Raw genomic sequence first — 22,781 nt, 5'->3', positions numbered from 1 at the left:
CTTAGAGCTGTTTGGTAATGAGTAAGTTCTTGAATAAAATAGGTTTTGCAATGCGCTGATGTCCTCCAGGAAGGCTTTTCTAAGTCGATGTCAGAGCTTCTACTGGAGGTCAAACAAACACTGGATGAAGCCCAAAACTTCAGTATTTTATCTGAAAGCATATCATCAGTCACTGAAGAACTTCTTGGGAGTCATTCTCTCGTGCTTAACCAGTTATCTGTATGTTTTTACTCTTATTTCATTATTCTTGCCAATCTTCTTAAATATGCTGATAGAATAGGACAATAAGTCATTATTCTGACCATTTTCGTGTATTTGTATTATCTTAGTCCTGTTATTTGCTGCAATTCTGTCTAATCTGCTTTAGTTTGTGCAGAATTTCAAATTATATATGTGTGAGAATGCTGAGTTGCTGAAGTCCATCTTTGATGATCAATTGCTTGAAAAACAGAATATCTGAACTTGAGAGTGAGAAGGTGATATCATAGTATGTCTCTGATGGTATCTAACGTTTTCTAGTTTTTCACTAGTTGTGTAAAGTGTAAACTCTCTTGTTTATTGGGATATGCAGCGTCAGTTGCAGAGTAAATTTGAAGATCTTATGGAACAGTTGCAAGAAAGCCTTTGCTGTAAGTTGTCACTTGTTAAGTTGTTTTGTTTATCTTGTGAGCATGTTATTCTATTCTTACCAAACAATTTATTGTATTTGGCAGAGTAACTCGTATTTATTTAGCATATTTTAAAGGCTATTAGCTTAATGGTAGAGCAATGTGCAAATTTTGCACAAAGGTATGGGTTCGAGTCCCATATAGCTTATTAGATGCATGAAAACGCAACCTATGTGCATTAAACAACCCTATATGTGCATGAAATTAGTGTCCAATTTCCTCATCTTTTTTGTCTTTAGGTCCATGATAAGAAGTGGAAATAGGATTACCAATTACACTATTTCATTCTTAGAATAAAAGAAAGATTTGGTATTTCATAGCCAATATGGGAGTCGAACCCACATCTTGTGCAATGCACAATGCTCTTCCATTTGAGTTAATTGATTTTCAAAATAAGTAAAACGTAAACATTCATAATGTAGAGAACATGAGACAGTGACATACTAACATGGTACTAACACCCTCGGTATACGCCGTCCATTTCAGCCAGTTCTACAACAAATAGCAGACCCTTACAGAACCTGTAAGATATATAGTAGGATTCGATACACGTTTGATTAGCTTACAACTGATATCTAGAGTTTCAGACTCAAATTAAAGATACATAAGCCTTCAAAAGAAGGGCACAAGGTAACCCTCGATTAAAATTTCAGTGAAAACTTGAAATTACGGAGAAGACAATCAAAAAAGCAATAAAACAACTTAAGCCAAACAAAGGATAAAACTACTTAACGTAGGTGGCAGTTCTAACAATAGCCACTGTCAGAGTAACTCATAAGACGCCAATCAAAATCCCATGGGATAGCTAATGTATCATAAGAGAATACAGAGGCTAATCCATAGTATATAGAAATAAGGTTTTGTCTAACAAGGTATTCTGTCAGGTTGAAAGAGAATTAAGACGATATCATTATAGCACGGACAATGGTAGAGTGTCATCAGGTGGTTCAATCTCGCAGCTATATTGAAGAGATAAGACAAAATATACAAAATTGGTCTTGTTTAGGACCTTGTACGACAGATATATTTTGAGATTGTTGTATATCGTACATGACATATAACTACCTAAGAGATTTGTTATATTCCGGAATTAGGATGGTTTCATATCGTAAAATTGTCTCATTTAAATTTTAAGATAGACCAGTTTCCTCATTTTAAGGTTTAATTTCTAAGGCCGAGTCGGAGTACGCATCATTTCGAGCAAATAAAGACAAAGAAAATTAGCTAAAATTGTAAAACTCAAAACCATTTGTCAGATTTCATATTAGTTGCTCCACATTACAGGATACTTTAATTATAAAAGCAAAACACCCAACTATCTAATTCATTCACACAAAACAAAAACATACTAAAACATTTCTAATACGAGTATCAACAATGAACAAAAATTTGTGCTTAGTCCAATCCATTCTCGTTCTCGTCCTAACTTGGACTCGTCCGAGCTACAGCCGCTGCAGGCCAGGAATCCCAAGGTCGTATGCAGGGTTTTCAGGCATGTTTGTGTTTGGAAACTCTCAGTTCGACGGTGGTAATAACAATTTCTAATCTCCAAATCACATATTACAGGAGGAAACCAAGGTAGAAAATTTCTTCACAATAGCCAGTTTTAAGTTCAGGATACGATATAACACTAGAAATCAGTCATAACACCAAAATTCGACAACCATAAGAGGAAGACGATGAATTGTCGTCATCTAAATTGATGAATATAAAAGCTAATTATCATCAACGAAAAAGAAATACAAATTAAATTGATGAATATAAACCCTAATTCGGCTAATTTAATTGATGAATCGTAAAATTAAAAAGACATAAAAATATAAACCCTAATTTCACTGAAATAAAAATCAATTTCAAGTCTTTACCTCGACGAATCCGCATACAGCTTCCATTGATGAAGAAAGCATGACGAAGTTGAATCCACAAAGCCTGGAATGTGATCGAAGAGAGAAAGGGAAAGATTCATAGCTACGCGAAATCGGAAATTGATGTTCGAGCATAGAATAAAATATTTACTGTGAGGTTTGAAGAGAGAGAGAAGAAATTGGGGGAATGAAAAATGTAAAATGACGGGGTTTGGGTTTGGCTGTGGGAATTGGCTGATCTATCGGTTGTAAATTAAGTGGTTCTCATGTTTCTCATTATGTTAGTGGTTCTCACCGGATCTCGACCCATATATATATATATATATATATATATATATATATATATATATATATATATATATATATATATATATATATATATATATATATATATATATATATATATATATATATATGAGATCTAATGAGTCCACCTTAATTCATTGAGTCCATACGGCCTCTTTAGGACCCTTGGACGAGGGAGATGGAAGACTTAGATTGAAAGGAAAAAGTAGGAGATTAATGCTAAAAGGAGGGGATTGATGCTAATTAGTCACGTTCCCTCTCTACCATCACTAATCAAACCCTAATTTCACTATATAAGCCTTCTTTTTCCACTCACTTCTCTCTCCTATCACACAAATATCATTCCTCTTATCTCTCTAAAAACCAAAAAAATCAAAAACTCAAAAAACATTTCCCTCCTCTCTTCCTCACTCACCCACCTACCACCACCAACCACCTTACACCACCATGCACACCCGACAACAACTACCCTCAATCCGGCAACCTGACAACAACAACGACACACACCACGCCTCACCAACCGACCACGACCACCACCAGCCGACCACTATCAACCCACCATTCTCACAACCCGACACCACCATACCAAGCCACCACCTTTTCTCGACCATTGCCGAAACCACCATCACGACCGCCATTCTCACAACCCCAAAACAACCACCCCTACTTTTCCACCACACAACCACCACAAAAACCACGACGGCCACCACCACCACCCACGCACTGCCACAACCTTTGCCGCCCTCATACAGCCACAAATCTGAAATAAAAACACCACAACCACCACCCATCGACCTCCACCACCACACCTACAACTCGATTAAAAAAAATAGATCTAGCGCCTCCTCACCTACCTCCCTCCAGATCTGGCGCCTCCCTTCTCTTTCCGTCACCCACAACCGCCACCTTCCTCTCTTCCTCTGCTGCGGCTGCCACCACCACCACCTTCTCCTTATTTCTTTTGTTGTCGTGTGGTAGGTGGTGGTGTTTTTGGGTGCATGGTGGGTAGGAGGCCGTCGTAGTGGGAGGCGTGAGGGGTAGGGCGTTGGAGGTGTGTGGTGGTAGTGTTGTCTGCCACCGTATCTTTATTTTTTTTTTTCTGATTTTGAAATTTTCTGATTTTGGTTTTCTATTTTTAACGTTTACTTTTTGTTTCTTTTATTTTTAGTCATAGTTTTTTTTGTTAAATAATTATTTTGTCTGATTTTGGGTATGGGTTGGTGGTGGTTGATGTTGTTTGTCTGATTTATTTATTTTTTTTAACTTAGATATGTTTTTTTTTTTAAAAAGGATGGTGGTGGTTTTTAATTTGTTATTGATGTTGGGTTATTGCAGTTTTTAGATCTTATTTTATATTTTTATATTGCAAATATCGTTTTGTTATATATTTTTTCAAATCTCGTCTTGTTAATAATCGTTGGTGTTATTGTTATTGTTCCAGATTTATACTCGTATTATTTTACATTTACTTGTATTATTTTACATTTACACTCATATTATTTTACAATTACACTCGTATTTCTTTACCGTTACACTCATATTTTTTTTAAAGTTATACTCTTATTTCTTTAAAATTACACTCATTTTTCATATTTACACTTGTACTATATTAAAGTTACACTCATTTTCAGATTTACACTTACACTCATATTTTATTTAATTTACACTCATATTTCTTTAAATTTACACTCGTATTTCTTTATAGTTACACTCGTATTGCTTTACAGTTACACTCGTATTTCCTTACGGTTACACTCGTCAAATATCTCTTTTTTTTTTTTGTATTTTCTTAAGATCTACTATAGATCTTTTTGTGGTTAAGAGTTGGTGGTGGAGGACGACGGTGGTGGTGTTTGTTGGTGGTCGGACTAAAAGTTTTACTCGTAAAGGACCAAAGTTATATCGTAAAGGGCCAAACTTACACTCAAATGACCAAAGTTACACTTGTAAAGCATTAAAGTTACACTCGTAAACCTTCAAATTTACACTCGCAGACCTTCAAATTTACACTTAAAATACTACATTTACACTCGTAAAGCATCAAATTTACACTTGTGACATTTTAAGACTATATAAATTCAAATTTTTATATAGAAAATTGCCTAAAAAATCAAATTTACACTCTTAAAGTATTACATTCGTAAAACATCAAAGTTACACTCGTAAAATGTTAAAATTATATAAATTCAAAATTTCCGTCACAAAAAAATCAAAATTACACTCATAGAATATTACATTTACACTCGTAAAACATCAAAGTTACACTCGTAAAATGTTAAAATTATATAAACTCAAAATTTTCGACACAAAAAAAAATCAAAATTACACTCTTAAAATATTACATTTACGCTCGTAAAATGTTGAAAATGTATAAATTCAATTTTTTGTATACAAAATCGCCATAAAATCTGTCACCAAAAAAATCAAAATTTCCGTCACAAAAAAAAATCAAAGTTACACTCATAAAACTCATTCAACATTACATTTACACTCATAAAATCTGAAACTCAAAACTGATTAATTAGGGGCTAGAGAGAGAAAGAAGATTTAATTAATGTATAGAAAATTGATTAGTGATAATTTTTGTTTGTTATTTTCAATCTCAACCATCCATTTCAATCCAACCATCCACATTTTTTTCCTTTTCTTTTTAATAGTCCTTCATCATTTTCCTCTGCATTCATCTCAACCATCCATTGAGTCCATCCAATGGCCCTTAGAGAGACTTAGGGACTCAATGGAAGAGGTGTACTTATTAGAACTTCCTCCCCTCTCTCTCTCTCTCTCTCTCTCTCTCCCTCTCTCTCTCTCTCTCTCTCTATATATATATATATATATATATATATATATATATATATATATATATATATATATATATATTCCAGAAACCAAGATGCTTTAATGTAATTAAATAAATCTATACAACTTAATTATACTATATAGTTTTTAATCGATAGCATTGTGTGATGAATCCGACCAAGGGACTTCAATGTAAATATTATATAGTTTTGGTTGAAGTATAAATTTAAAAAATATAAAAATATGGTGATTTTCCTTAAAATAAACATGTACACTTATGTTATTAATTAGTATCATTATATAATTACAAAATTATTTAACATACACAAATATAGTATAAGTAGGTTATATTTGGAAACTATTAAAAGGTAAATAAATCAAGCTAGTTTTCTAAAAGATATAATATTATATAATTATTTGGATTTAATTTAATGCATATATGTAATATATTTATATAAATATATAACCTCCTAAAATTGTACGGCTAAATAGTAAAAGTAATTATGTTAGTAGTGAAAATAATTATACTAACATTGAATATAATAATATGTTAGTAATCACTCATTTGAATAGTCAAAGTAACTATATTAGTAAGGGGAGTAGTGAAAGTAATAGAAGCAACAACGGGAGTAGTGAAACTATCAATATTCATGCAGCGGTAGTGGAAGTAACAATAATTACGGCTGGAGTAGTGAAAGTAACCGTAATAATAACGAATGTAATAAAATTAACAATACTAAGAACAAAAGAAAACATCTATGAACAATTAGCTAACTAATCGATTTAATGAAATATTAATAGCGGGAGTAGTGAATTTGTCCCATAAATTATTTCATCGTAATTTTAAGATATGGCATAGAAAAATATATTAAAGATAAATTTATGAGAGATGCAACTTTAAAGTAGTTTTATTTAATTGTAAATAAATTTTAATAGTAAATAGAGGTAGCCCGGGCGTAGCCGGGCACCAATACTAGTGTATATATTCCTGAAACCAAGGGACTTCAATGTAATTAAATAAATTTATAGAACTTAATTATACTATATAGTTTTTAATCAATAACATTGTGTGATGGACCCAACCAAGAGACTTCAATGTAAATATTATATAGTTTTGGTTGAAGTATAAATTTAGAGAATATCAAAATATGGTGATTTTCCATAAAATAAACATGCTCCGCTTATGTTATTAATTAGTATCATCATATAATTATACAATTATTTAACATACACAAATATGATATAAGTAGGTTATATTTTTGGAAATTATTAAAAGGTAAATAAATCAAGCTAGATTTCCAAAATATATAATATTCTATAATTATTACGATTTGATTTAATGCATATACATGTTATATTTATATAAATATATAACCTCTTAAAATTGTATGGCTAAATACTAAAAGTAATTATGTTAGTAGTGAAAATAATTGTACTAACATTGGATATAATAATATGTTAGTAATCACTCATTTGAATAGTCAAAATAACTATATTACCAAGGGGAGTAGTGAATGTAATAGAAACAATAATGGGAGTAGTGAAATTATCAATATTCATGCGACAGTAATGAAAGTAACACTAATTACAGCGGGAGTAGTGAAAATAACAGTAGTAATAACGAATGTAATAAAAGTAACAATACTAACAACAAAAGAAAGCATATATGAACCATTAACTAACTAATCGATTTAAGTAAAATATTAATAGCGGGGTAGTGAATTTGTCTTATAATTTATTTTATCGTAATTTTAAGATATGACATAGAAAAATATATTAAAGATAAATTTATGAGTTATGTAAATTTAAAGTAGTTTTATTTAATTGAAAATAAACTAGTTTAGACCCTGTGTATTAAAAGTTTTAATATTTTTATAAAATGACTTCTATCTTATAATTGTTTTCATTTCTCATAATTGTATTTTGCTTTGATAAATAAAAGTTAGAACTAAAAATTAGTTAAGAGAATTGAGTAATGAGTTGAATTATATTTTAATGAAAATATTTTTATAGCATAAAACTAATGAGTTTCAATTTATATATATATTTTTTTCAATTTTTTTATACAGAATATGGGCCAACTTATCATCTAATCACTACTACAGATACAGGCTATAACAACGGTCAAAAACCGTTGTTATATAAAAAAGCGGACGTTGTTAAAGCGTCCGTTGTAGAAGGTTTTAACAACGGTTGGTTTACTTAAGGAAACCGTTGTTAAAACTATTAACCACGGTTTTATGTATAAAAACCCGTTGTGGAAAGTGTGACTCAATTTTGGGGGGAAAGTTATAACAACGGGTTGTAATATACAAAACCGTTGTTATAACTAAAGACAACGGGTTGTTTTAAAATAACCGTTGTTGTTTGTTCTTAAAAAAAAAAAAAAAAAAAAAAAAAAAATTAAATATTACTAGATGCATGCATAATTACGGCTGTTAGAATTCCAATGCATGCATTATTACCGACATTCACTTTGTACATATGAACGGATAATATGGAATGAGAAGGGTTAGTAATAGGATTTGAAGCAGCATTATTGAGAGAGATGATGATGATTATGGCACAACTTCCTAACATATATATTAATTAAAAAGCAATTAACTCAACCCACACATTGCTTAGTATAAATACATTGCATATCTCAACTAACATTTCCATTATCTCATATATTCATCTCCAAACTCTAACTGTTAAAACAAACTCTACTTAATCTTTCAAATCAAACTCAAAAAACTCTAAGAAAATGAATGATTTCATCCTAAAGACTCTTACCATGATCGAGAACAACAACAACTTCATCCGCTGGTTCCTCCATATTGAGGAAAGTTTCAGGAGCTACCTTGCGGATGCTCGATCCGCACCGAAGCACGCCAAAGAAGATGGCTTGACGGAGCAAAGAAGCGATTGCGGCTATATGACGATATAGCAACTGGCACCGAACGGAACCTCCAAATAGCCAAGGAGGAGAGGATGGATACGATAGAGCACAATAAGATCCTCCATGAAAATATAAGAATTGCATTTTTACATATGTAATTTTTTTTTAATTTATGTATTTATAAATATATATATATATATATTAATTATGTTTATCTTACTTCTTCATCTTGCTTCTTCATTGTTTTAGTAACTAATTATGCGAACAATACTTAAACAAATAACATAATGGTCGATAAAAACACATATATGCAAAAGAAATAAATAGAAAAAGAAAATAATGACGATGACAGTGACGGCGAGATTTACCTGATAAATACAGAACGTAATAGACGATGAAATCACAATGACGGCGAGAAGATAAAGCGACGATGAGAAAGAGAGAAATAGAGAAAGAGAGAAAGAGAGTGTGTATGTGTTTTGTGTTTGTTTGTCTGCTGTGTTTGTGTATTAAGGGTTGTGTTTTGTGGCTGCAGCAGACTTCTGTTTGTGTGGTTTATAGTATGGAAGGTATTGACAACGGTTATTAAACAACAACCGTTGTGAAATATGTTTTAACAACGGTTGTACAAAACACCCGTTGTTAAATAAGTTTTAACAACGGGTTTAAAAAGTAACCGTTGTGATTACTTTTCACTAACTTTGCGCCAATTTTGCGCCAAATTATTAACAACGGTTCCGCATGTGTGACCCGTTGTTAAAAATAATAACAACGGTTTTTATAACTATACCCGTTGTAATTGATTTTAGTAAAATTCGCGCCATACATTCTACAACGTCTATTGTGATTTTCGTGAATAATCGTTGTTAAAGGGGCGTTGTAGTTGCCTAAATTTGTAGTAGTGAATAATAGGATCAATAAAAGATTTAGCAAGTTATAGTTTTATATCAATTTTATTTTATTTTTATTTAAAATAATACTCGTATAGTTTAACGTTTAGTGAACATAATATAATTTGATAAAAAGATTAATTTCAATTAAAATATAGTAGATGATTAAATTGTACGGAGTAATTGTTAGTTTCCTTAATTAGTGAATGAACATAATTATCATTAGTTTTCTTTTTTGAGAAGATGCTTTTTAGCGCTAAAATGATAGAAATCACCTATTCTTTTAGTAGATAGAAGATTTTAATGGTAAATAGAGATAGTCCGGGCGTAGCCGGGCGCCATTACTAATCTATTATGATATTTAAACCATTTTTTTTATTGAAGACGTCATTTGAAGGGACACCAATTGCGTAAATACTAGAATAATTGCTTTATTTAAAAGAAAAAGAAAGAGAGTTTATCCCCGCCCCCAAAAAAAGAGTACATAATACGACTATATTATCAATAAGTTTTGCTTGTGTCCGTCACAAACTCGTTACCTTTCACAACCTCTCTTCCTATTGCTCTTCCGCTTGTTCTCGCATAAGCTTGTGATGAAAAATGTGCGTCACAAATTCTCATTTGTGGTATATACTACCTCCATTCAACTCCACTTTGCAACTTTGGTTTTTACACGGATATTAAGAAGCGGATTAAAAAAGTATTAAAAGTACATTGGGAAAGAGGAAGAAGAGGTTAAAAATATTAAAAAAATATAAAGGTGAGATTTTATGGTGGGTTAGTGTGGGGTTTGGGTGGCATTTTTTGTAAATAAAGATTTTCAATAAGGATAGAATTGTCATTTTTTTAGCCAAATAAGGAAACCTGTAAAGTGGAGTTGAATGGACGGAAATGGAATACATATAAAGTGGAGTTGAATGGAGGGAGTATATTATATTCGTATTGTATATGAAGTTTATTTAATTGAAACATTTGATTTAAGATTGAACCCCAAAACGGGTTCGTAAGAGTGGGATCAATTTATCCTTGTTTGGCAAGTTATCCTTGATGAAAGTATCATCTAACAATTGATCAGCCCATTCATAAACGCCTGGGAACTTGTCCCTTGTGAGAACATAATTTCCTAATAGTTGTTGAACAATTGGTACCCAATATGCAACAAATAATCCTATAATGTCCAAGAAACTGACTTTATCTCCACCAAATAACTCTTTTTTAATGATCTCACTCTCAAGAACCTTAAGGACCTCTTCCATTTCTTCTTTTGCTTTTTGGACATCTTCTCCTTGGCTCAACAGTGCTGCTCCTACTGAAGCCATTATCTGCTTCAAATTATTATAATATATATAAAATGATCGAGTACACTAGCAAAAGCGTCTCTAAAATGAATTAAGTACTTTTACTTATTAATTGATTGATTACCTTGTCATCGATAAATTTGGACCAAAAACGAACTTGAGCTCGCTTATAAGGGTCTGTTGGTAGGAGCTGAACCGCGTTCTCCTTCCAAGTCTCGTCAATGTATTCCATAATCGGTGATTTATTCCACCACGGGTTTACCGTTATGGACAAGCACAGGGATTTTTTTATGGACAGGGTTATACATAAGAAGCTGCTCACTTTTGTTGTTAAGATCTTCCTCAATAAATTCATACTCAACTCCCTTCATCTTAAGGGCTATTTCAACCCTCCTGCTAAATGGACTACCCCATACACCATACACTTTGACTTCTTGCATTTTTGTTTAATTTCTACGCTTTAGATATATATTTATTATACGGAGTAGATGTTTACGGAGTGAGTACTATATATAGTGTTAAATTCAACAACGGGTTTGGGCCGCACCCAAACTGAGAAGGAAAAGTCCACAACAACAGGTCTAAGAAGGTTCCACTCTAAAATCAATTGCCAAAAGAGGGAGTAGCCACTTGCCTTATAAAGTGGTAATTCTTTTCCTCTTTTATCAATGTGGGACAATCCTCAAATGTGAAACTTTGGGTTTCTTCACACTTTCCCTCACATGTGAGGCCCACTTTTCACACAGACTGGACAAATTCATTCAACTGAGCAACTTTGCTCGTCCAACTGTAAACATGACCCAGTATTAACTCAGACCGGACAAATTCAGCTGAGCAACTTTGCTCGTCCGACTGCAAACTTTGGCCCATGAATCCCAGGTCACATAACCATGGCTCTGATACCATGTTAAATTCAACAACGGGCCTGGGCCGCACCCAAATAGAGGAGAAAAAGTCCACAACTTAGGCCCAAGAGGGTTCCACCCTAAAACCAATTGGCGATAGAGGGAGTAGCCCCTTGCCTTATAAAGTGGTAATTCTTCTCTTTTTTTATCAATGTGGGACAACCCTCACATGTGGAAACTTTGGGTTTTTTCACACTCCCCCTCACATGTGAGGCCTATTTTTCACACAGACTGGACAAATTCATTCAATTGAGCAACTTTGCTAGTCCAGCTGCAAACATGGCCCAGTATTAATTCAGATCGGACAAATTCAACTGAGCAACTTTGCTCGTCCGTCTCTGCAAACTTTGGCCCATGAAACCCAGGTCTTTAGCCATGGGCTTTGATACCATGTTAAATTTAACAACGGGTCTGGGTCGCACCCAAACGGAAGAGAACGAGTCAACAACTTAGGTCCAAGAGGGTTCCACTCTAAAACCAATTGGTAATAGAGGGAGTAGCCCCTTGCCTTATAAAGTGGTATTTCTTCTCCTCTTTTATCAATTTGGGACAACCCTCACATGTGGAAACTTTGGGTTTCTTCACACTCCCCTCACATGTGAGGCCTACTTTTCACACAGTCTGGACAAATTTCAACTGAGCAACTTTGCTCATCCAGCTGTAAACATGACCCAGTATTAACTCGGATCGGACAAATTCAACTGAGCTACCACTCTAAAACCAATTGGCAATAGAGGGAGTAGCCTCTTGCCTTATAAAGTGGTAATTCTTCTCATCTTTTATCAATTTGGGACAACCCTCAAATGTGAAAACTTTGGGTTTCTTCACACTCCCCCTCACATGCGAGACCCACTTTTCACACAGACTGGACAAATTCATTCAACTTTGCTCGTCTAGCTGCAAACATTGCCTATTATTAACTCAGATCAGACAAATTCAACTGAGTAGCTTTGCTCGTCCGTCTCTGCAAACTTTGGGCCGCACCAAAACTGAGAAGAAAGAGTCCACAATAACAGGTCCAAGAGGGTTCCACTCTAAAACCAATTGGCAATAGAAGAAGTAGTCCCTTACCTTATAAAGTGGTAATTTTTTTCCTCTTTTATTAATGTGGGACAATCCTCACATATCGAACTTTGGATTTCTTCACATATAGTGAATGAATGAAGTAGTATGGACCAGTTGTGATTTATAGATAGACCTGGCAAAATCAACCCGACCCGGTTGACCCGACCCGAAAAGGATGACCCGAGACCCGAAATTGACCCGAATTGCTGAACCCGAATGACACCCGAAGCCCGAAGTGACCCGACCCGACCCGAAAATGACCCGAGGTTTCATGGACCCGTAACAGACCCGACCCGAAATGACCAATCCGAAACCACTCAACCCGAAAATGACCCGACAAAATATAACTTTAATTGACCCTAATAGACTTGAAATGCCTCTCTTCTCTTAATCTTTGACCCAAAAATGGCCTGACCCGAATTAACCCGACCCGCTTGACCCGAAACACACCCGACCAACAAACCCGAAATAGACCCGTAACCCGAAATGAACTGACCCGATCCGAACTAATCCAAAAATTTGAGAAACCCGAAATGACCCGACCCAAACTGGCCCGACCCGAACCCGACCCGGTTGACCCGTTTGCCAGGTCTATTTATAGATGAACGAAACATTTATAATTGTTTTTTTGCAGTTCAATGCTCCAGATGATGACGTCAGGGATGATAGCATTAGGGGCTCATCTCTTGATCATTGACTTTCAAGTTTAGTAGGCTAGAATGTGAGTAAAGTAAAGTGGAAGGACCCAACCTTTGAATTAAACTAGCTATAAGGACATGAATTATGAGTATATAGGAAGCTTTAAGGACCCTAAATCCTCTTTCCGTCAAATTTAACGGATGTTGGCCATGTTGCTAGCACTTTGGCCATGTTCTTTTAGACTGAAATAGAACTGATCTAAACTGAACTAAACTTATAGAATCCGAATCGAATCAATCGAACTTATAGGATCTCGAATCGAACTTATAGGATCTCGAGAACCGAACTTATTGGATCTGAATCAATCGAACTTAACTTATAGGATCTCGAATCGAACTTATAGGATCTCGAACTGAATCGAACTTATAGGATCTCGAATCGAATCGAACTTATTGGATCTCGAATCGAATCGAACTTATAGGATCTCGAATCAATCGAATTTATATAATCCGAATTTAAATTAACTTAATTTAATTTAATTTAATTAATTTAATTTAACTTAATTATTATTATTATTGTTGTTGTTGTTGTTGTTGTTATAAAAACGCAATTTTTTGTTGAAATCAAATAAAACTTTTACAAGAAATTAGTCGGCAGCCAAGAGAGAACATTGATAAGAAAATATAATTTAAAGCACAAGGTAAGATAATAACAATTTTCCGCTTTATATATATTGGTTTGTTTATATATTACACTACGATTCATTACGATAAAAATTAATGAGAGGAGTGATAATTTTGTTTTAAAAATAATAATGTATATATGTATCGAATATTAATGTCAAATGTTTTTTGCATCAGTTTTTAAAAATAATCATTCGTATATAACTTTTATGAACTAAATTTATAAGATCTGAACTTATATGATCTGAATTGAACTTATAGGATCTGAACTGAACTGAACTTATAGCATCTGAACCGAATTTATAGGATCTGAACTGAACTGAACTTATAGGATCTGAACTGAACTGAACTTATTGGATCTGAACTGAACTGAACTGAACTTAAATTAAGTGACTTTAAGTCCAAAAGAACTGGGCCTTTGTGTTTATTTGCATGGTTGTTTTCGTCTTTTAGCTACTTTTTGTGTTTCTTTTGTATTTTCCTAATTGATTTTCATGTTTAATTAAGTTTTGATACTTTCGTTCGCTTTCCGGAAATGCCATTTATTTCGTTTTGACGAATTATTTAATTGCACAATTTTTATTTTGAGTATGTATTTATTAGTATGTCTTACTTTACTAGTGAAATCCGTCGCTTTAATCCTTGTTATGTTATAAAAAAAAAAGATAAAGCAATTCCACATAAAGATAATAATAGTACTAATACACGGCACAATACTTAGGGCCTTAGGGTGAGCAAAAACGGATATTTGATTCAATTTTGAAAACTGTATCTGAAATCCGGTTTTAAGAACTCATATTTCTAGCATCCTTATCTATCTGTATAAATATTGTCGATACGTATCTGGTATGGTTTTGATGAAAATTGTGTGGGAAATAAATCTGTATACTTCCCTTAAACTAGAAGGATTATAACAATTTAATAAAGATGATCTAAGGTCATAAAATAAAATACATAAACATAAGTAAAAAGATTTAGAATTAACCTTCGGTCCTAGCAAATATGGCCTAAGAACAATATCAAAATTGATATTCGCCTATTAGTTGCACCCAAGACGATCTGAGATATGCCCTTTGATTATGATAGAAATCAATCTAAAATTTTCTGTAAAATTTAATTGTCTTTGTGTTCTTGTGATGAGAAAGAGGAGACTAGGTCAAGACAAAGCATTAGGGTAGAAATAATTCTCTACCTTTCTTTTTATACAGACCGAAACTTGGAGTCAATTAGGAAAAGAAAAACATTCCCTAATTTCGGCCAAGTGAACCGAAATAAGGAGTATTTTTCTCCTTATTTTGGTCTTTCCAAAAATATATAAAGTGTGTTAAATTGTCATCTAGTGAGGATCGAACCCATGACCTCTTGGCTTGTGTACCCTCACTATTACCACTATGTCACATTCAACTTGTTGATATTAAATACAACTGATTATATTTAACTACGAATTAACAGATTAATTCGTCCAAACTAACCTTATATATATTTAATTTAAATATAACTTATTATATTTAATTTACGAATTGACAGTTAATTCGTCTCAACTTAATATTATTTAATTTTCATTAAATAATTATCTCATCAACACATTGACTAACTTTTTAGTCATTTTGGGCATCAATGTAATTATATTTCTATAACCACATTTCTCAAACACGTCCTATAGGTGTGACTTTTAGGGACCAGTTGATCACCGCCATCTGTATGATAATAACGTCAAACTTTCTAGCAAGCCAACCGTTATTAGGTAAACGTTAATCAACTGATTAAATATACGAAGTATACTCTTGTGAACCTGTAAGAGATTTACAAATGTTATCACACTAATTTGTGGAGGACACCAGCTTCAACAAACTCCCACTTGTCCTCACAAGTGTATGTGCGATAACCGATTCTCATATCCTATAAAATTTCTCCCACTCAATGTAAAACAATTTGCAAATCCGAATTCACAAAGGTCGTATTTTACAAGTGATCGATATCAAGAGTGGTTTTCCCGACTAGAGAGTAACTTAACTGATAAACGAATCAACATTCGAGCATGGCCATGCATTTCGATTACAACTTCTCGAGTGGCCCCGAGAAATAACTATACCGATAAGGGTTGGATATTTTCTTCAACTCGAATCCTGAGATGTAAGCACGATATGAAATGACCCGAAAAAATCTACTTAGCCCCAGTTACGGTAGACCGTGAGAAAGAAACCAAAGTCACCCAAAAACTGCCTTAATCTCAAGAGACAGTTGATAGTCAAAAGAATCGACGCTAGGAACACAATGGATGTCCTATCCACGACCTGGCACCGAATGTTTTTAAACATTTAGGACTCCATTGCGTTGTCACAAAAAGTTGTCCTACGAAGTATCGTCATAATCTCGTATCTGTGATCGATTAGGCAACCGTTTAACTTATGGCTCGTTAAACCCACCATTTATCGACTGCACAATATAATAACCGGAGTTATCAGCTCACATTGGCGATTACGGACCAAAACAAATATAATGTAATTCAGTTCACTTTGTGGTGTTCAATGTTGTCAGTACAATCCACATGAAAAACAAAATATTATATATATAAAACGATGAAGTTATAAATAATATATGAAAAAGATAATGTATCAAATCCATAATCAAGTACTACAACTCTGGAACATGTTTAATTCCCATGGAATTAACATGGCCTACATGCTTATCATAATTCAACGGTTTGGTGAGAGGATCCGCGATGTTATCATCCGTCGCAATCTTGTCAATCACTATCTCTTCTTGCTCCACGTAATCACGGATCAGGTGAGCCTTCCGAAGTACATGTCTTGATTTGTTGCTAGACTTTGGCTCCTTAGCCTGGAAGATGACACCTCTATTGTCACAATAGATGGTGATCGGGTCATTCGAACTAGGAATTACCGAAAGCCCTTGTAAGAATTGACGCATCCATATCGCTTCCTTTCCTGCCTCCGAAGCGGCATAGTACTCGGATTCAGTAGTAGAATCTGCTATAACACTCTGTTTGGAACTCTTCCACCGACCGCGGACCATTAAGAGTGAAGACGAACCCGGACTGAGATTTTGAATCGTCTCGATCCGTTTGGAAGCTAGCATCTGCGTAACCGGTTGCGCATAGCTTAGTATCGCCTCCATAAGTCAATACCCAATCCTTAGTCTTCCGTAGGTACTTGAGGATATTTTTGACTGCTATCCAGTGTGTTTCACCTGGAGTCTTTTGGTACCGACTCGTCATACTCAATGCATATACCACGTCTGGACGTGTGCATATCATGGCATACATGATCGATCCTATTGCAGATGCATAAGGAACACGACTCATGCGCTCAATCCCTTCAGGCGTCGTGGGTGACTGAGACTTGCTCAACTGCATCCCAGTCGTCATAGGAAGGTTCCCCTTCTAAGAGTTGGTCATGCTGAACCTCTCAAGAACCTTATCCAAATAAGACTCCTGACTAAGTGATAACGTCCGTCGTGATCTATCTCGGTAGATACGGATTCCCAAAATGCGCTGTGCCTCACCCAAATCTTTCATCTGGAAATGGTTCTTCAACCATTCTTTAACCGAAGATAGGAGAGGAATGTCATTCCCAATCAAGAGTATGTCATCGACATACAATATCAAGAATACAATCTTGCTCCCACTCGACTTGATATATAAGCATGGTTCCTCGACCGATCGAGTGAAGCCATACTCTTTTATCACTTGGTCGAAACGATGATTCCAACTCCGAGAAGCTTGCTTAAGTCCATCAATGGAACGCTTAAGCTTGCATACTTTCTTAGGATGTTTAGGATCTATAAAACCTTCGGGTTGCACCATGTACAACTCTTCCTCCAAATAACCGTTTAAGAAGGCGGTTTTTACATCCATTTGCCAAATCTCATAATCATGAAATGCGGCAATCGCTAAGATTATCCGAATGGAACGTAGCATGACTACAGGTGTAAAAATATCATCATAATGCAATCCTTGCACTTGAGTGAAACCTTTTGCCACAAGTCGTGCCTTATAGATATCTGGTTGCGCGTCTACAGAACGCTTTATTTTGTAAAGCCATTTGCACTGTAGAGGTTTTACCTTATTAGGTAAATCAACTTGATCCCATACGTTATTCTCATATATGGAGTCCATCTCGGATTGCATGGCTTCGAGCCATAGCTTTGAGTCGGAACAGACCATAGCACCTTTATAGGTTGCGGGTTCATTACTTTCTAGAAGTAAAACATCATTCTCCTCGACCATACCAATGTATCTGTCCAGAGGATGAGAGTCTCTACCCGACCTCCTAGGTTCCTCAGGAATATTAACCGTATCATCAGTTGGAGGTACAGCTTCCTCCATCTGTTCCTCGGTTGTTGGTTCTGGAATCTCCGACAGCTCGAAGGTTCTATTACTCGACTTGTTCTCGAGAAATTCTTTCTCTAATAACGTCGCACTAGCCGCAACAAAAACTCGATGTTCGGTTGGCGAATAGAAGTAATGACCAAATGTTCCTTTTGGATAACCTATAAAGTATGTCTTGACCGATCGCGGGCCGAGCTTATCCTCGTGTCTCCACTTGACATAAGCCTCGCAGCCCCAAACCCGAATAAAGGACAAGTTAGGTACCGTTCCCTTCCATATTTCATATGGAGTCTTGTCGACAGCTTTAGACGGATTTCGGTTAAGTATAAGAGCGGCTGACAAAAGAGCATAACCCCATAATGATTCGAGCACTCTTTGTGTGACTCATCATGGATCGAACCATATCAAGTAAGGTTCGATTTCTCCGTTCGGACACACCATTTAATTGAGGTGTTCCAGGTGGAGTTAATTGTAGAGCGATTCCACAGTCTTTCAGGTGTTGATCAAACTCATTTGAAAGATATTCGCCACCACGATCTGAACGGAGTTCTTTAATCTTTCTACCCAGTTGGTTCTGTACCCTATTCTGGTATTCCTTGAATTTCTCAAAGGACTCACTTTTATGCTTCATTAAGTAGACATATCCGTATCTACTCAAATCGTCCGTGAAAGTGATAAAATATCTATAGCCATCTCTAGCGGTAATTAACATAGGTCCACATACGTCCATATGTATGAGTCCTAATAGGTCACTAGCGCGCATTCCAACACCTTTGAAGGAAATTCGAGTCATATTGCCAATGAGACATGATTCACACGTGCCATATGCAGAAAATCCGAATGAGGGAATAGTCCCATTATCGACGAGTTTCTTTACGCGTTTCTCATTTATGTGTCCCATTCGACAATGCCATAGATAGGTTTGATCTCTGTCACCAACCTTTAATTTCTTATTATTCATGTGTAATACTTCCCTGGTTTGATCTAAGATATAAATTTCATTCATGGAAGCTGCTTTGCCATAAATCATTTCATTAAAAGTGAAAATACAACTATTATCCTTTATTGAAAATGTAAAACCGTCTTTAGCAAGTACGGAAACAGAAATAATGTTCTTAGATAAACTGGGTACATAGTAACAGTTATTTAAAGATAACTCAAAACCACTAGGGAGTTGGATTACATATGTTCCCTTCGAGGCAGCAGCTACTCGTGCTCCATTCCCGACTCGCAGGTCCACATCACCTTTTTCGAGAGGTATGATGTTCTTTAGGCCCTGCAAATGATTACACAGATGAGAACCACAACCAGTATCTAGTACCCATTCCGAAACTTGCATGGTTAATCTCAATCATATGAATATAAGATGACATACCAAAAGGAACGACGCGGCCTGCCTTGATGTCCTCACGGTAGACGGGACAGTTCCTCCTCCAATGTCCAGTCTTGTGACAATGGTGGCACTCTATGTCACCGCCCATTCTCTTTGTCTTGCCCTGTGTGAGCCACTAGTCTCACCAGGCGCACTCTTACCGTTTCCTGGCTTCTTAAACTTTGGCTTACCTACAGCTAGGTCGCCATGAGCCTTGCCCTTACCTTTACTCTTGTTGTGAATCATGAGAACATCCTGCTTCATGCTCCCACTCAATTTCATATCCTTCTCGGTCTGTACGAGAAGGGAGTGTAGCTCATGAGGACTCTTTTTCAAGTCATTCATGTAGTAGTTCGCCCTGAAAAGGGCAAAACCATCGTAAAGAGAATGAAGCATTCGGTCAATGACAATGCTCTCACTGATTCTACAATTCAGTGACTCCAGTTTCTCGACATTCTCAATCATGTGAAGAATGTGTGGGCTAACCGGTTGGCCCTTCTGGAGTTTCGCATCAAAGAAGCGACAGGTATGCTCATATGTAACGATTCTCGGTGCCTTTGAGAACTCGTTAGTGAGCGTGGTGAAAATATTGTTTGCACCTTGGGCAATGAAGCGTCTCTGCAAATTGGTTTCCATTGCAAAGATGAGTACGTTCTTTATCGCACCCGCTTCCATAACGAATTCACTATAAGCGAGTGACTCGTTGATTCCTGCATTTGGGCCTGGGTTGACCGGTATTGGCTCAGTTAAATACCTGAGCTTACCGTCAGCGGTGGCAGCATTCCGTAGTGCCGCCTCCCAGTCCGCAAAATTGGACCCATCATTCTTCAGTCGAGTGGACTGATTCATTTGGTCCATGAACATTTTAAGCCAGGACGAACGATCTAGTGTGGCACTAAGCATTAGGATTGCGTTATTTCCAGCCATTTGTTGTAACAGTATTATTGATAATAAACGTGTTCTACACTTCGAAAGAAGAATAAAATAATAAGCATGTGCATCGTTTTATTTTAAGTCTAATGAACTAATGTCATAACGCGAAGACTCAAAATATTTATACAATTGACCTCCCTCAAGAATTATATAAATGACCCCAAGACTCAATTCTCTGTAAATTGATAAGCTAACCTTTTAGCTAATTCTACCGTTAGAATTCTTGGTCGATAAATTTCTGTAAATACTATCTTTAGTCCATCATAATCACGAGAAACTCTTCGGACTATGATGTTGAGGTAAACTAAGTCAACCCAACTACTTACCCAACGTAGAAGGGGTCATATTAGGCCTACCGACGAAAAAGGGATTCATAGATGTTTGCCCTTATAAAGACTAATCTCAATTTCCGTTTTTTAGAGGAAGATCCCATCAAATTTTTAAATCATTGTAAGTGAACTATAATCTAGCATGCGAGAATGATTTAAACTAAGGTGATGGCTTAAAGACTGTGACATCTGCATGCCCATGAAAACTAACATACAACCTATATGAGTCAATTTTCATGCATTTTAGTAGTAGGTGGTTTGGTTTTAGGCGGAATATGATGCAATTACTAACATGTGAATGAAAAGCAATAAGAATGAAAAAATGTAAAAACAGTAAAAATCCTAGTGTGGCCTATCCTATCAAAATGAACAATAAATACAAGTTTGGAATCCATCCTTGGACCCGAGAAGCTTGTCTTGATGTTCCATCTTGATCCATGTAGCGGGAGTGAGCTTGAATCTTCATCTTTAGTCTTCTTTGATATTACAATAAATAAAATTACATAATTGACCTATTAATTACATTCTAATTTCAAAACCCAAAACTAAAATAAAGGATATTCGAGATCTCATAATTACATAAAAATTATGTTTCCTTCATTACGAAAACATAATTGACTAAGGCCACACTAAGTATTACAAATTACAACCGATTGCAAAATTAAATACGTAAATAAAATTCATTCATTCGATTCATTCAACATAATTAAAAGCATCAACTAAAATAAATTAAACATACATAATACAATACATTAATTATGTTGATTAATTTATCCAAACCACCTATTTAAATTAAATTAAGTGACAATTCCGCAATTTAATCACATTAATTTCATTTCAATCCATATTAAACTTGTAATATGAATTCTATCCGTCAAAAATTTAAACCGCTTTAAAATAACTCGGTATCTTTAATTTGTGAACCGATTCACAATAACTAATTGGCCAAAAAAAAAAAAAAAAAATTCCCCTTTTTTTTATTTTGTCTCGGCAAAAAAAAATAAAACAAATTTTTTTTTTTATTTTTTTATCACGGCCGAAATAAAAAAACAGCCAAATACCTTTTGTTTTCTTTCTATTCGGCAATTAGGAAACCCAAAAAAAAACTTTCCATAAATTTTCTTTCGGCAATATGGCAAAAAAACAAGAAAACAAAACTTTCCTTTTATTTTTTTCTTTCTCATTCTCGGTTTACCAAAAACAAAAACAAAATTTTTTTTCTCGGCAAACCCTAAAATCGTCCCCCTTTTTTTTCTTTTCTTTTTGCGGCAATATGCCCTAAAACAAGATTTGATGACTAAATTGTTTACCTTTGCTATTAGAACATGATTAACATATGAAATAATAAACATGATCAATTTATATGCCAAAAACTATATAGCAAAAACAATCTTTTTATCATAAACATGACGATTCCATTTAATTTTAACTTAATTTGCATTAAATCAAAAACTACCAATTCTTCATATGATAATTTTAACTGATTATAAACTATAATATGAAAAATAGAATGGAAAAATATCATAAAACAGAAAGAAAAAAACGGCACAAAAAAAATTTTCGAACAACAAAAAAAATTCGAAACCCTAATTTTTTTTCTCGAAAATCCTATTGTTCACATACAAATTTTATGAAAATCATCAAAATTAAAATCGTAGCCTAAAACTCTGATACCACTTGTGGGAAATAAATCTGTATACTTCCCTTAAACTAGAAGGATTATAACGATGTAATAAAGATGATCTAAGGTCATAAAATAAAATACATAAACATAAGTAAAAAGATTTAGAATTAACC

General features: G+C 34.8%; 1 protein-coding gene across 1 annotated transcript; it reads right to left on the bottom strand.

Annotated features, from left to right (window-relative positions):
- Window positions 1-10,182: 10,182 nt before the first annotated feature.
- Window positions 10,183-11,209, bottom strand: LOC141639998 (putative glutathione S-transferase). Its single transcript, XM_074448966.1, is given in 3 exon segments — window positions 10,183-10,731; window positions 10,832-10,942; window positions 10,944-11,209. Coding segments are annotated over 3 exon segments (660 nt in total). The 5' UTR covers window positions 11,148-11,209; the 3' UTR covers window positions 10,183-10,386.
- Window positions 11,210-22,781: the final 11,572 nt, after the last annotated feature.

This window comes from Silene latifolia, unplaced genomic scaffold (assembly GCF_048544455.1).
Source record: "Silene latifolia isolate original U9 population unplaced genomic scaffold, ASM4854445v1 scaffold_70, whole genome shotgun sequence".
NCBI lineage: Eukaryota > Viridiplantae > Streptophyta > Magnoliopsida > Caryophyllales > Caryophyllaceae > Silene > Silene latifolia.
The sequence above is the reverse complement of the archived record's forward strand: the minus strand, read 5'-3'. Positions and strand labels throughout refer to the sequence as shown.